The 14,572-nt window shown below is 38.8% G+C and overlaps 1 protein-coding gene across 2 annotated transcripts in view; it reads right to left on the bottom strand.

The window, feature by feature from the left end:
• Nucleotides 1-12,358, bottom strand: part of PEX7 (peroxisomal biogenesis factor 7) — a gene marked incomplete at its 3' end in the record, with an annotated part of 50,423 nt that extends 38,065 nt beyond the window's left edge. For both annotated transcript variants that reach the window (XM_081998459.1, XM_081998458.1), the window contains exons 1-5: nt 11,921-12,358; nt 10,838-10,895; nt 9,169-9,319; nt 4,724-4,801; nt 4,309-4,417 (exon numbers count right to left, since the gene is read on the bottom strand). In XM_081998459.1, coding sequence (XP_081854585.1) covers nt 4,309-4,417; nt 4,724-4,801; nt 9,169-9,319; nt 10,838-10,895; nt 11,921-12,044 — 520 coding nt within the window. In that variant the 5' untranslated portion in view covers nt 12,045-12,358. The remainder of the gene's footprint in view (nt 1-4,308; nt 4,418-4,723; nt 4,802-9,168; nt 9,320-10,837; nt 10,896-11,920) is intronic.
• Nucleotides 12,359-14,572: the final 2,214 nt, after the last annotated feature.

Raw genomic sequence — 14,572 nt, 5'->3', positions numbered from 1 at the left:
ATAACTTTTGACTTCTTATTAAGCCATTCTTCAGCAAATGGCAATATTGTCTAGACAGCCAACTCTAACCTAAATGACTCGAAACATACTCATTCACTGTAAAAAACTGTTACTGCATTTTTCTTCTCAACACTAAAACATTATTTTACAATAAGGGATTCTAATATAAAATATTATAACCTGAAAGTGCTTTATATTCTAGCATGTGCTGCATACAATACTTTACTGTTGTTAGCATGTACTATAAATTGAGGGCCAAACTAATTTCCTGAGAAATATTTCAGCTTGCACATTAGAGGTTGATTTAGTAAAGCTTACCGAGCACATGACTCTGATGAATTCAATACTCAACCATCCTCCTAGTAGATGTACACCTTCCCCAGCTCATTATTTCATGCAAAATAATTTGTTCATTTTTAGTTTTCTTTCACAATTTGGATCCCAAGCACAGAAAGGTGTGCCAAGACTACATGGTAGCCTGATTTATGAAACTACAGTTTGACAACCCCTTAACTACACACATTTGTCACTAAGACCAGTGGGCAAGAAGACAAGCTTTTTAAAAGGCAACCTAGCATCAGGGCTAGCAATAAACCAGAATAAGAGATAAACAATATTTTTAAATTTTAACCTTAAAGTCTAGCACTGAATGCAAGGGCTTACAAAGAGTGAAGGCTGGATTTACAGGTTCATTTGTAAACCAGCAAAGCTACAGTTCTCCAACATTTTTGTCAACATAATAAAAATTTCTCAGAAATGATCACACCTTGTTGTGGTAGGAGAAATTTTTTCGCCCTGGGCAAGCAAAGAATACAATTAATTGATCTAAATATTGATGAATACAGACATTATCTGGCAGATTTAAGAAACACTTCTTTCCCTTATTCATGATTTAAGATGTTACAGAAGCTATGCATCTGCCCTGATCAGTAAACTTAAGGAGTGTAGTAACAGTTTAAAAAGAAATTAATGCAGCATTAAAATTGAGGTCCCAGTAGTTAAGATAAAAGCTAGCAGTCATTCTAAATCTGGGCTTTGTCGAATTGAAAACATTCATATTTTCATTTGCCAGTGTCATATCTGTGTTGAAGAATACTACAATTACGCAGATAAGGGTAAAATAGTACTCATTAATTACTTCCTACTGTTAAATTTAAAAGGACACTAAAACCAGTTGATACTATAAAGGATGCTTTCTTTATAAACCACAGGATTGAGCAAGGCCTATTGCTCTGCAGTTATGGAGAATCATTTAGTAGAATGGATTTACAATGTTGTGTGCATTCGGCACTCTATGTGCTTCTCACCAATTTGCTCTCTGGGTAAAAAAAAAAAAAAAAGGACGACCTTCTGGGCAAATGACACAATGACTCATTAAACCCTTTTAGCCACGAAGATGCTGTTAAAACATTTATGTCACTTCTTTAATGACATTTTCCACATCACTGTTTTTTCAGTGTAAGGCAGACATTTACCAGGGCTCTGGTCTGGTGCCACATGCACGTACACCTGAACATCCTGCTTATCTTATCAGCTCAGAAATTGTTACTGACATCACAACAGCACTTATTTACATATAAAGAATTAACAGTTTGTTCTGTTACTATTAAATCCCAATTTCAAACATGAAAAGATAAGCCATTTACTTGCTTTTTGAGAGTACAAATGATTGTACATGAATGCAACAGCATTGTAAGGTACCTCACACATCCCTGAAAATGTTAAATGGAAGTGTATTAGACACTGAATAAAAACTAATTTAACTGAAGCATCAGACATATTTATCTTCTGTAATTCAATTGCATTTTATTGTCCACTGCAGACAAACTTAGTCTTCCTGTATTTATTCAGATCAGAGACTTAATGAAGCAAAATAACCACACTTAGTATCAAACTCTTTTTCAACTGCTTTACATTGCAGTCTTAGGTTTCTCATTTTCTTCACTCATATTCTTTTTTTAGTCTTGTAATAGTTTGAGAAATAGTCATATTCCAAAAGCAACGATTTAACCTTATTAGCTTCAGGCAAAAGGTGTCTAGGCACATAATGGTCCTTCTGAGCAGCTATTTTACTGTGGTTTACAGTTGTGTTTGGCTTTCTGTTTTCAGTGTTCAAAAACTAATTAGTTAAGTGGAAATTAAATTTCTGCTGGCATCTATGTGGATTCAAATAAGGCAGAAAAAGGACAGGGGTGAGGTATGCAAAAGGTTCCTAAACCCCCTTCCCTCTTGCTTATCTTCTTTAAAAAAAAAAAAAAAAAAAAAAAGTGCAGTGTTTTACTTAAATTTAGTTTAACCAGAAGCATTTCAAGACTGACATTTTTTCCAATTTATGCTTAACAACAGACCTAACTTGTTTTACTAACACATGCAAAATTGAACATGCTGCAACATGAAACAGTTCATTTCTGGTCTGAAGTGCTAAGATGTTATACTACCAAGATATGAGTAAGTCCATGGTTGTGAGTAGGTATGTTTGAGGTGGGATGAGAAAAAGAGGACAGGAGTGGCAAGAAAGAACACACACACACTGCAATACTAAAGCAGCACAGCCTCCTTCAAAACGGGAGTGCTTCAATACCCTTCAAAAACACCCTTAAAAAAGCTATTGTTTTAAAAAATTAAAAAACACAAGGGAGATGAAAGGAAGTACAAAATGTTTCCCTCCACACTTTTTAAGCTACTTAAGGCTCCAGCAGTATATGTTAGTCCCTTTCAAGTGTCACAGTAAAATTCACAAAAGAATAGGAACCCTTTAGTGTTTTAGTGAAAACTTCCAGCAGCTGCACCCACTGAGTCACTCAAAGAACAGATCAATTGTATGTTGCTCTATCCAATTTAAGTACCACCACATACAGCATCTAACAATCAATGTTTCCCAAAACTGTTCAAGTGGCAATGTATTAGAAGGGAGTTTGGCTTCTAGGGAATCAAATTTGAAATAACTAGCAGGATCAGTACAGCCCTTTTGTTCATGTAGAATGTCATAAATTTTGTATGAGTAAGACTGCCACGGACAGGAGGCTTCTGAGCAGACTTTAAAGAGATTGTAACCCCCCCTAGAATCTGCAAAAAAACACTAAGCAGCATTTTCTCCACTTAGGTTTGATCAAATGGTACTTAGCCAGTATTTTGTAGCACACAGCTGCATTTCAGTAGAATTGTTCATACAGAGTACAGGACTCAATCCTGTAAGTTTCTGCACAACCTATTAGACACCTTACTAAGTGTTACTTCAATGAATCTTTAAAGAAGTGGGAAATAACTGTGCACCAGTGTCTGGCTTCCAAGCACTACTACATTAGAACACATACATGTAACTTGTTAGTCATTCTAGTTCAACTCTGCAAGAAGAGTCAGATGGCAATAGCCAGACTGAAATTTTGTAAAAGCCATGGCACTTTTTCATCAAAATTCCCACCGAATAGGGAAGAGCAGTATCTGTGTACTCACTGTCTAATTCTTCAGTAACAGGAAAACATACTCATACTTGCTTGCCCTCTTGATGTAAGAGCTAAACAATTTATATTTAAATCAGTACAGAAGTCCAACAGACTTGAAATTAGGTAAATTTAAGCCACAGGAGTTAATCTACCAATATTTGTATTAAGGCAGTGTCTTACTGCTCCTCTATTTCACAAACAAACTCCATGGCTCACAGCACCCCTCAGCAGTTAGGCTCTAGGTCTCACTCCACGGCTGTCCTTGCGCCTCTGGCACAGGAGCAGTGTTTGGAAAACACTAACACCTCACCATACAGTCTCTCTAGGTACACCCAATTCAGTTATGACTGTGTTGACCAGCAAGATTCATAGCACTGGCCAAAGCAGAAAAGTAAAAATTAGTGATTACCTTTCCCAAAGAACAAGGCATAGAGATCTCCATCAGTATTTAAGCAGTAGTACTTCAGCAGGAACTGACTATGTTTCTCACAGAGCTAACAGTCTACTGACACTTGAGATAATGTGAAAAAAAAAAGTGAGAACACAAAGTAAAGCATATAACATGATTTAGCATTCAATAACAAGAGTGAGGTGAATAGAAGAGCTCTACATAAAATAACAGAAAAAAATGCCACAAGGTCACTGAAGTGTCTGCTAGAAAACTGCTCATCCCTGTTTAAATGACCAAGAGGATAATTTACAGATCGTAACAGAACCTACAAATCCAGCTGCAGCAGTAAGTTTATCTTTCCTTCTTCCATTTTTATGTATGACACACACTACCATCTGCTGGACAAAGTGCTGAACTAATTCAATAAGATACAAGGGCTTTTTGTTGTAAGAACCCCTTTACCATCACGTTTACCTGAAGCAGATGCAAAACAACCTGGGATGTGTGGAGACCATATAGTGCTGTAAATGACCCCTTCATGGCCTTTAAAAGTGCATAATGATTTCCCCACAGCTGGATCCCACTAAATAAAGTAAAAAGAAAACTGCTGAGGTATACATGCAATAAGAAAGGAAAGGGTTTCATACATTAAAAAGCTTTTTACATATAGAAAGGACTAAATGAACTTCTTTTTACCATGTATCATGAAAAGCATTTGTATACTTAAACTAATACCAACTGAGGGATAAAGCAATATCTCAGTTAAAGCAGAATTTCAGTCTCAGTGTAAAAATAAAGAGGAAAGTTAATCAATGCTGTTTCTTAACACAAAGAACTATCAGATCCAAAACAAATCACATTTTTCACCTTCAGCAGAAAACCAACATACCAGCTTGGCTGTTTGATCCCATGAACCAGACACCACCAGCTGCTCTCCCCTAGTTTGGCTCCAGTCAACACTATATGCCTATAAATGATACAACAGCCTAGTTTAGAAAGTGCAAGCCAGATTTTCACAAAATAGACTTGGATTTGCAGATAGTATCTTAATCAGCTAAAAAACCACACCACTCAAGCACCACAAAGCTGCCAACAATGCCATTTACCTGAAAAAAAAATAAAAATTAAACATCTCAGTCTGTCATTACAGGTACATATAGGTTCAGAAAAGTATCCAAAAAAGTAAAGATCAGCCAAAAGGGGGGGGGGGAGGGGAGGAGTTGTAGCAAAATCCACATAGACCCGCCACCACTAGAAGTTTCTACCACTGTAAAAAGCCGTAATTCAGACTCATTTCTTATCTCTGATCCAATTTTATTCAAATGTCTACAGTTTCTAATTGCTAGCAATGTAAATGCCATCTCTCTTCAGAGCTGACTATGGAGCTGACTTTGAGGTTTTAGCTGACTAACAACAAATGCTTTTTTATGATATCTAATACTCATAAGAAATACATGCCATAAAATACTCACGATTTTCATCTTATCCAGGTTTATGACACTCTTTTTTTACCATGCATATCCTCAAACAAATAAAATAAAATTAAAAACTCACCTTCTCTCATGACTAGTCATTTCAGCTATTAAGAAATTTCTCTTCTTTGTGTAGTTTAAATAAGCTCCCTCTTCTCCGACAGTTTATTCTAACCTTGGTCCCTGCCTTGACAGAGGACACCTTAACTCCATCCTTCACTGCTGATTTTTCAGCTCTGCTGCCTCAGCAAAAATGAACGCTCTAAGGTAGTTCTCCAAATTACTTCAAATCTTCAAGTCTCAAGAACATGTACAACTTTCATCTTGAGATGCACTGCATCTTCATCTACATGATGGAAAATGCATTCTATTCCGTCTAGTTTTACCCCACACCAAAATGGCTCAATAACATACAGTGGGACATGAACCATTTCAGTGCTCAGGTGGATAAATATTATCTGAAACAGCTTCTTTGCTTCACCTCCTGACCCATTCAGACCTTCCACGACACTTCTCAAACGTGGCCACCAGTAGTAGGTGGCACTGCTCTCAGCAGTTGAGCCACTAACCACCAAGGGTTTGTACTCCAGCTGGGACAATCTGGTTCTAACACAGCACTGGATCTAATCCATAAGTCAACGTACTAGATGCTGTGTTTCTCTTCGTTGGATGGAATCGTGCATTAAATGACAGCAACCCTGTTTTGAAGGTGAAAATGTTTGGACCTGTGTCAAAATCCAGCAAAAGCCAAAGTCTTCCATAGGAAGTGTCCATATGTGTGAGAAAGGAAATCAACGTATCATTTAGCTACTTCTGAGCATTTTCCTTCCTAAGAAATATTGCAGTTTATGCTAGATCCAGCTTAAATTAACTGTTTTTCATCTAGTTGCTTATTTCCCATAAACAGAAGGCAACCACTGCCCACAGAAAAATGAAGTGCATTATCTGCAACTTTCCTTCTTATTTTACAGTGTCCTGCTTCCCATATATACTGAAAGGCATATTGCTCTGGCATTATTTTGTGCAAGCTCCCTTCCTCCAGGAGCTTATAACCCAAATGTACAAGACGCTCAGACAAATAACAAACTGAAAGGTAATTCTTTTGTGTGTTTTTCCAAACCATGACACTTTGCTTTTCTACTTTTGTCAGCTAACTACCAGTACTACAGCTCATTAAAACACCCTCCCTTTCAACCTGACCCCTCCTATTAAAGTAACAACAAAGGAGACACACAAGTACCTGCTCACATTTTAAGGATGGAAGACATCACGGTTCTCCAAAGCGGCTCCTAAGCTCCTCACAAACATTAGCCTCTCTCTTTCCCCTAGATCTGTGTGATAGCCTGTGCTCAACTCCTAAGCTACTGCTGTTTGGAAATGCCCCTAAATGTATCACTACTAGTATGCCTCTTTCACACAACAGCCCTATGAAGTCAGCTTAGTTGAAGTGTTTGGCTCTCATATTCATGTCCAAGATTTTCCAGGAAGAAATACATCTCTGAGAAATATGCACCTGTGTCACACAACTCACCTAGCCCCACATATTTAGGATGTGCCAGATCTACTGCACAGATAAGGCAAAGCACACATATGGCTTACAGCTCAGTCACGAGCTATCAGCACATAGATGTGCCGAACACGTGCTGTGACACGGATCTGTGTACATACAGCAGACATGGTTGGGACTGCCCAGCACTCTGCAGCTGCATCAGAGGCAGTGGGACCAGTAGTGCAAATTCTCCTTCGGGCAAGAATTACGAAGAGAACAGACAACAGGCGTGGAAAAAGCAAGAGCTATTTTCCATTTGGCATGTGACAAGTTCAGGTAATGGGAAGAGAATGAAAAGAAGGTGGTGTGGAGAACCAAGTAAGGTTCGCTTTTATTCTTCTTTCCTTGTCATGCTGTCATCCAACATAAATTCACAGGCTCTTCAATAGAAGCTGTGTTGAGCAACAGGGAAAGACTAATAGCATAGCATAAACCTTAGTTGTTAATCTTTTAGTGCTTTATCTTCAATCATAAAATAGATTAATACTAGTTTATGCCTAAACAGCAGCAAGAAATGCCTCAGGCAAGATGAAAAGATTATAAAAAAGATGTAAAACCATAAAAAACAGTTCAACATAAATGCTTAGGCTCACTTTACAAGACAAATTTATTTCAAGCATTCTATCGTCTCACATTCCAGAGAGACTTCATCAAAACCAAAGTAAATTAAACTAATTTATTCATGAGATTCAGCAGTTGGTTAGTGCTGGAATAAAACTCATTGTCCTTTGATAATAAAGGCACACTTTTAAATTAAAAATGCACATTCTTTTTGAGGAGGGACAATGATCTCATTTAGAAAACAAGAAACAGATCCCTGTCAACCTTGCATTAGAAATATTATAAAATGCAGTGACAAAATTGTCATTAGAAATGTCAGACAGGGATTAAGGATTAGGAAGGTAGTCAATCATTTTAAAGACCACTGTCTGCTAGTGTTTACTACAAACTATTAGGTATACTCCCACTGAGATCTATCCTCTTAATGCATATTTATAAAGAATCAATACAAAGCTTTCGTAGCCCACAATAAACTCAGCCCATGTTTCCTATACTGTCTTTCTAACTCATGGTTGAATGCATCCACCTCCCCATGCTACCTGCTAAACTAAGACTTGGACACAGAAATGTTTACTTCACAAACAACAGATGGTGTAGCAGAACCAAAATAAACTTATGGACAGAATTTCAATAAGAAAATGATAGAGGAAAAAAAAATTGGTATTCTGCCTTGCCTACGTCTTTCTGTTATTACCATCAGCCTTTGAATACTATCATCAAATCCTGAACACAACTACAAACTCATCTCTCAAAATTATTTACATAGTGTATGTATTAAAGTACCAAAATTACAAAGAAATAAGGTACAGAAGACAGACTGTCATGTAACTGCAGTCACTCAGCTTTTAACTTTGTGCTTCATATCTGAAAAAAAAACAACCCCAACTTGAGGTCTTTGCGAATATAAAACTGGATTCCCTCCATTTTTTATGGGCTACATATCCACTAGGTTATTTTATTCAGATGTATGTAATTTAGATAAAGTGCCAGTAATCCAGGCTAAAACTGAAAAGCATCTAAAGTTCAAAGACTTGACGGAAGCGAGTTGAGAGTTAGAAGGAAAGAATGAAAAAAAAAAAAAGGGGGGGGGGGAATGTAGAAAAATCACTTGGGGGAAGTTCAATATACTAAAGCACAAATGTCCTTTAAAATATGCAAATACATTTATGAACATGAATACAACATTTTTTCTCTACTCATATTGAACTGCATGAAGAAACTAAGATCTTAAGAAAATCAAATGCAATGGTATCCAACCAAGGCTAAAAAAAATACATGCTGTCCCAATATTTGACTACTGTTACTTCAGTAGGACCTTACAGATGCTAGGATGGAGAAGGACAAGCGCCAGAAGTCCTAAGGATCTGCATATAGTGTATCACCTATATTCTCAAGGATAACACTGCTAGATACATCAGCTGTCTGATTTAGACCTATTCAATAATGCTTTCCAAAAATGTTGTACTTTCATAGAACACAATGATTACTTAGCCTATAAGAAACCACAAACGCTATTTCTGAATATATTAATGTAATTAAGCAGTATTTACTACAGCATACAAATGTACATATGAATATGTACAATGGGTAACATTATTTTGAATATAAAGTGTATTAAGTTATAATTCAAACCACGGATCAAAACAAAGTTAAAAAATAGACAACAAAACTCACTTGGTAAGTCCACAAATAAATCTTTAATAATTCAAACATTAGATCGCCTATTAAATTTTTCACGTTTGCCTAGTTTACCTCCTGAGTGTGCTCTTTATAGACTTGCAGCGGACCTTTGGTTTTAGCTGTATCCCAGATTTGCAGAGATCCATCTCCGCTAGAAGTGATCAACACATGTTCATTATTCTCACTCCAGGTCACATCAAACAGGCCATCATTCCAGTCAAAACTAAATTGGAACAATGAAGATATTTGTCCATGAGAAAGCATGACATAAAAGTCTGGACTAGTTATGTGCAAAGACAGTATTTCTTTAAATGACCCTCTGTACCATTCTAAACAGTATTTTTATATATTTGAGTTTCCAGTAAATCTCCTTACAAGTAACTTACTTGTTATAATGTCAACTTTTACAAATGTATGCCAGAATAGGTTGATTAAGTTAAAGCATAAATGAGCCAAAGACGTACCACACACAGAGAACAAAATCAGTTTTCAGTTTTAAACCTGAGAGGCAAACAGAGACCAAGGTACCACATGTCTCAGTCTGATCTATGGTTTCTCGAAGAGGTTGCTACAGAGGTAGCAACTGTCCGTAACAACTGTCGTAAAGAAAGAAGTAAAACTGTTTGTGTTGGCAGAGCTCTATCCAATTCACAACACCATTAGGAAGCTGAGTCACAATGAAAAAACAACAGAAAGACAGTCATGAACATATTAAAGACCTCCATTCCCTTAAAAAGGGCTTTCAACACACCAACGATTTATCATATGAGATCTGATACTATATATTAGTTGCTCTGCAACAACTATCAATGACCATGCTGTTATCTGATGGTAAATATGAATTTTATTTACCCCCTTTCCACTGAAGGTTCAGCTAAGCTCAGGTTAAACTTCATGGCACCCTGCAGTAATGATGAGGGAAAGGTATGCACACAGAACGTTTCAATGGAGAAAATGACACAGCTTACAGCTCAGGAAGTTACAGGACTTTCTACCACAAAATAAGTGGAATCTCTAGAAACATGGAAATAAACAGTACTAAACTAGAGCACTTAGCAGAACTAACAGTGTGTTGAACAGCTTCAAAAAGTCTTGCTTTATAACGATGAATTAAAAACAGTTTCTCTGAATATGACTGTATGTTAAGCATTTCTATTTCATTCCTCTTAATCTAAACAATTGCTGTTTCAAAACCTTCTTTAAAAAAATTTTAGGTCATTAATAGTCAAGTATTAATGCCCTCTTTCCTAACTTTTTTCCTCCTCCCATCCAGAATGCAAATCAAACTCCTCTCAAACCCTTAGAATATTGGATCTCCTAGGGAGGACCTCCATGATTTAACGCAGCTTCCTGCTCTATTTTCAGTATGAGGCAACCATAAGGGCATAAATTTAGGTAGCAATGCACTGTTCCCAAAAAGCTAAAACTTTTCATTTCAAGCTAGGGCAGAGAGGCTGCTTTTAATTTACATTGTCAGTTTTCTATAAAAACTGTATGATTTACACTACAGAAAGGATGTAATCCAGATTAACAAAATCCATGCAATGTAAACTTATCATTTGTAAGTAAATACAGATACATTCATTTGTACATAAATACAAAGAGTGTTCAGTAGATACTATAGCATGAATACAATACTTTTTATTACTAACAATAACGCAAACTATTGGAGTTGTGTCTTGTACTCACAGGTACATAGTAAGTTTTCCTCTTGCAAAAATAAAACATAAACCTATGTTACCTCCTGAGCAGAACAATCCCAGCTTCATTTTGTTCCAGCACTGCCAGAGTTCCACAACCTAAACCAGCAAAATAAATCAAAACGTCACAACTAGCTCCCCCATGCCAAAAGGAAGTACTGTGTTCTGAGGTAGCTACAATGTACAAATACAAAGAGCATCTGAAGTTTAAGAGGCCAAACAATTATTTGAGTAAATAAACATCTTCTTGTCTCATGTTCTCTAAAACAGTAAATTAGTTATATCAGATTGTTTTTTGGGTGCTCCCTTTTGTTGTTGTTTTTACTCCAGTGTATCTGTAGGTGAGGCTGGAAAAGAAACAACTTGCTTCTAAAGGACAAAGGTATGTTTTCCCCATGAGCCTCATGTTACAGACACACCAGCATGAGGTTCCTTTTAATCTTTTTGGTAACACAGCATACGTAACAGTTTTTCTTCCCCCTGAATTTAGTAATACACACACAGCTCACCAGAAATTAAACAAATCAGTTCTGAAAAAACACACACGGGTACTGCTCTCACAATATGGGATATTGTCAAAGTAATGCCACGTTTAGAAACTTTATTTAAAATGAATGCTTTCAGGAGCAATACTCCCACTGGAAATGAAAATGGTCCCAATGGGGAGACAAGTCCAGCCTGCCTCTTCAGTGGGACCAGGGAGTCCGCAGGGCCTGCATGAGCACTCAGGGACCGAGACAGGAATAGTTAAAATTTTAAGGAGAAAAAAAAAATTCAGACGTTTCATTCACACTGTGTATGTCTCTACTACAATATTTATTTTCCACCCGATAAAATCAGTACTCCTCTGAGAGGGTTTTGTGAAAAACGCCCCCAGAAGAGCGGGTCTGTGCGTTCCTCAGCGGGAAACCCGACAGGCGGGGGCCCGAGGCCGGCGCCACGCTAACCCCAGCCCGCTGACAGAGACGAGACGTTGTACCCGAGCAAAGCAAAAGCAACACGAAGGGAAATCCCAAAACACTTTTACAGACGCTGACTGACGTTCCGGACACCCAGACTTCCCGCCAGGAGCCGCCGCCGGCGACGTACGTTAACGGTTATCCCCCTCTGTCCCCCGCCCGCACCTGCGATGCCGTAGTACTGCGCGGCGGCACAGGCCACACGCCCCGGCCAGTAGGGCGAGAACTCCGCCGCGTACCCGTGCAGCCCGGGCAGCCGTAGGACCCCGCCGCCGCCCGCCGTGCCCATGTCTCCTGCCCGGGCCCCGGCCGAGGAACAGAGGAGCCGCCGCGCCCCCGGCCCCACCGGAAACGCCCCGCCCGCCGGGCGGTGCTCAAGCTTGCGGCGCCACAGCCGCCATCTTTAGTGATGGCGGAGGGCAGGGCGGGCCGGGCCGTTATCAGTGTGGGAGGCCGCACCGGTCGCGGTCCCCCTGGGCGGCGGGGGAACCGCTACTGTCCCCGGGCATCCTGGGTGGCCGCCCCACTCTGCTCGCTGTGCCACCCCCCAGCCGCTGCCGGGTCCCTCTCTGACCGACGCTGCGGTAGCTGCAGCCTTGGGCCTCTCCGGCTTATCCCTCCAGTGCAGCCTTGTCCTCTGACCTGTTCAGAGGAAAGCTGTAGGCTTAGGAGGGCCTCATGAGAAATTTATCATTTGATACTGCTGGCCTTTCATCCGTACCCCAGTGTGATTCGTAATTAAGGTCATCTGGCCCAGACCAGGCCTCTGACCACTCACAGCCTGTTTCTCGTGATAAACAATTGCGCAAAATCACCTTCTGGTGAGGAGGAGAGGACTTCCAAACTTCATAGGCATATGACATGTATCAGCTTAAATGCATGAAGTGTTTCAATTGTAGTTTAAGTATGTATGTTACCTGTCATTTTTCCTTTTAAAAAGTCCTTCTAAGTGATTTCATTGTCTTAATTTCTTGACTAGATCTGCATCTTTTATCTCTTGTGATGCAGTTATGCTTTATGGAAGTCCTTTTATGATCAAACTCAAGTTTTCTTAAACCCAGGATAACTTATGTTTAAGTGTCGGTGGGAATTTTGCCTTCAAAAGTAAGGGGATGGGGGTAGTTCAAGCTTAGAAAATAAATATTTGGGCAGAGCAGCAGCTGCAGCTTTTGTTATATTCTATCCTTTGTGTGCTATACAGGACTTTACAGACACAGAGATTATTCCAGTTGGACACAGACTACCCTAATTAGTTATGATGACCCAACTATGTGTGTAAAGATACAAAAATACTACTTTGCACATTAGGCAGGTACAGCAAAGGCGAATTAGATAATTTAATCAAGGTTACATCATGGAGCTTGGAGTTACATACTCCTGCTACTCAGCCTTAAAACTAAAACTTGACTACAAAATGTATTATAAAGCCACACAAATGTCTAATTGCTTAAACTGACCTTCAAATGCAGGTCACTGAATTAGGCAGTTCTACTAATTCTTTGATCTCGTGGTAAAAAAGAAAACAAATACATTTATCAAAGAGCCTCCAGGATTTTAGAATAAAATCAATCCAAACTCAGTGCAAGTGAAGCTTAGTTTGATGTATCCTTTGGATTATCACAGCAGCCTCACAACTGGCAATGTATAGACTTGATTTATTTACAGACATGATATGAGATCAGATTTTTTAACCCTGGAGCAAAGGAATATCTTACTGAATTGGCTGCTCCAGGCCAAATTCCACCAATTTTGGCCTCTGTGGAATATTTTTAAATCAATGTATCTTTTAAAAATTAAAAATGTAATTTAAAATTAAATTTTTAAAAAGTTACAAGACAATTTTCTGAGCAAGCATTTTTAAAGTAATTGCCCTTTGTGTCTGGGATGTCAGCAACAACATCTGAAAAGATACACAGCCACCTCAGTGGTGCAGTATGTAAATTTGGACACGGCCCTTTGCAAGGTGTTGTTTTGGAGTCAAGTGCTTGATGCTGTAAAGTCCAGTCACCCTATAGACAATTTATCACTGATATATCCGAGTATTGGAAAGGTTTCATCAAGTGCATTTTCAAATCTAGTGGATCTTTTGTAATGAGTGAAATTCCACAAAGAGGTTATGCAAACAGGAAGCACTGATAAGAATCAGTGGCCCCTTAAAGAGAGATTAAAGAATTTTTGTAGACATTAAGATCGAGACGTGGTTCAAAGGTTACAAGGAAATCCTGAGAGAAGGACTAGCTCACAAAACTTTTTTTTAATCACAGAAAAGCTTGTGAGTTCAGGTTTTGGAGATCCTTAGAAGTAGAAAGCGAAGTAAGACTGTGAGTGAAGGTATTTGCACAGAAGATTTCAAGGCAGAATAACAACTAAAGAAATGAAAGCTATTTAGCAAGCAAAGAGAGAAGGGCCCCAAAACCAGTCATGCTAAAATTTCCTCCTCAGCCCCTGGGCAGCTGAGTAAATTCAAGAAACGTGACGGACCACCAATCACAGTAACACTTTATATGCAGCTGTTGAAAACGAGTGGTGTACCAGCCAGCTCCTTCCTCCACCGGCTAACACCAAACAGATGTATCCCGCGAGCGGCGGTAGATGGCAGCCATGTTCTACGCCAAAACTTCGCAAAAATCCCCCAGCTATACTGAGATTTTTTTTTCCTAACCCAAAACGACTCAAAAAACCGAACTTGCTTGGTATATAACTTTTAGGCTATATTTATGCTGCAGTCACTTGTCTGAGCTCAGCTCACAATCATTCCCCACGTTAGCATTAGAATAGGTAGTTGAGATGCTTATAGCAATATCTCCACATCCACTT

Source organism: Phaethon aethereus (genome assembly GCF_964289735.1).
Source record: "Phaethon aethereus genome assembly, chromosome: 3".
NCBI lineage: Eukaryota > Metazoa > Chordata > Aves > Phaethontiformes > Phaethontidae > Phaethon > Phaethon aethereus.
Note: the sequence above shows the minus strand (reverse complement) of the source record. Positions and strands in the feature narration are given on the sequence as shown.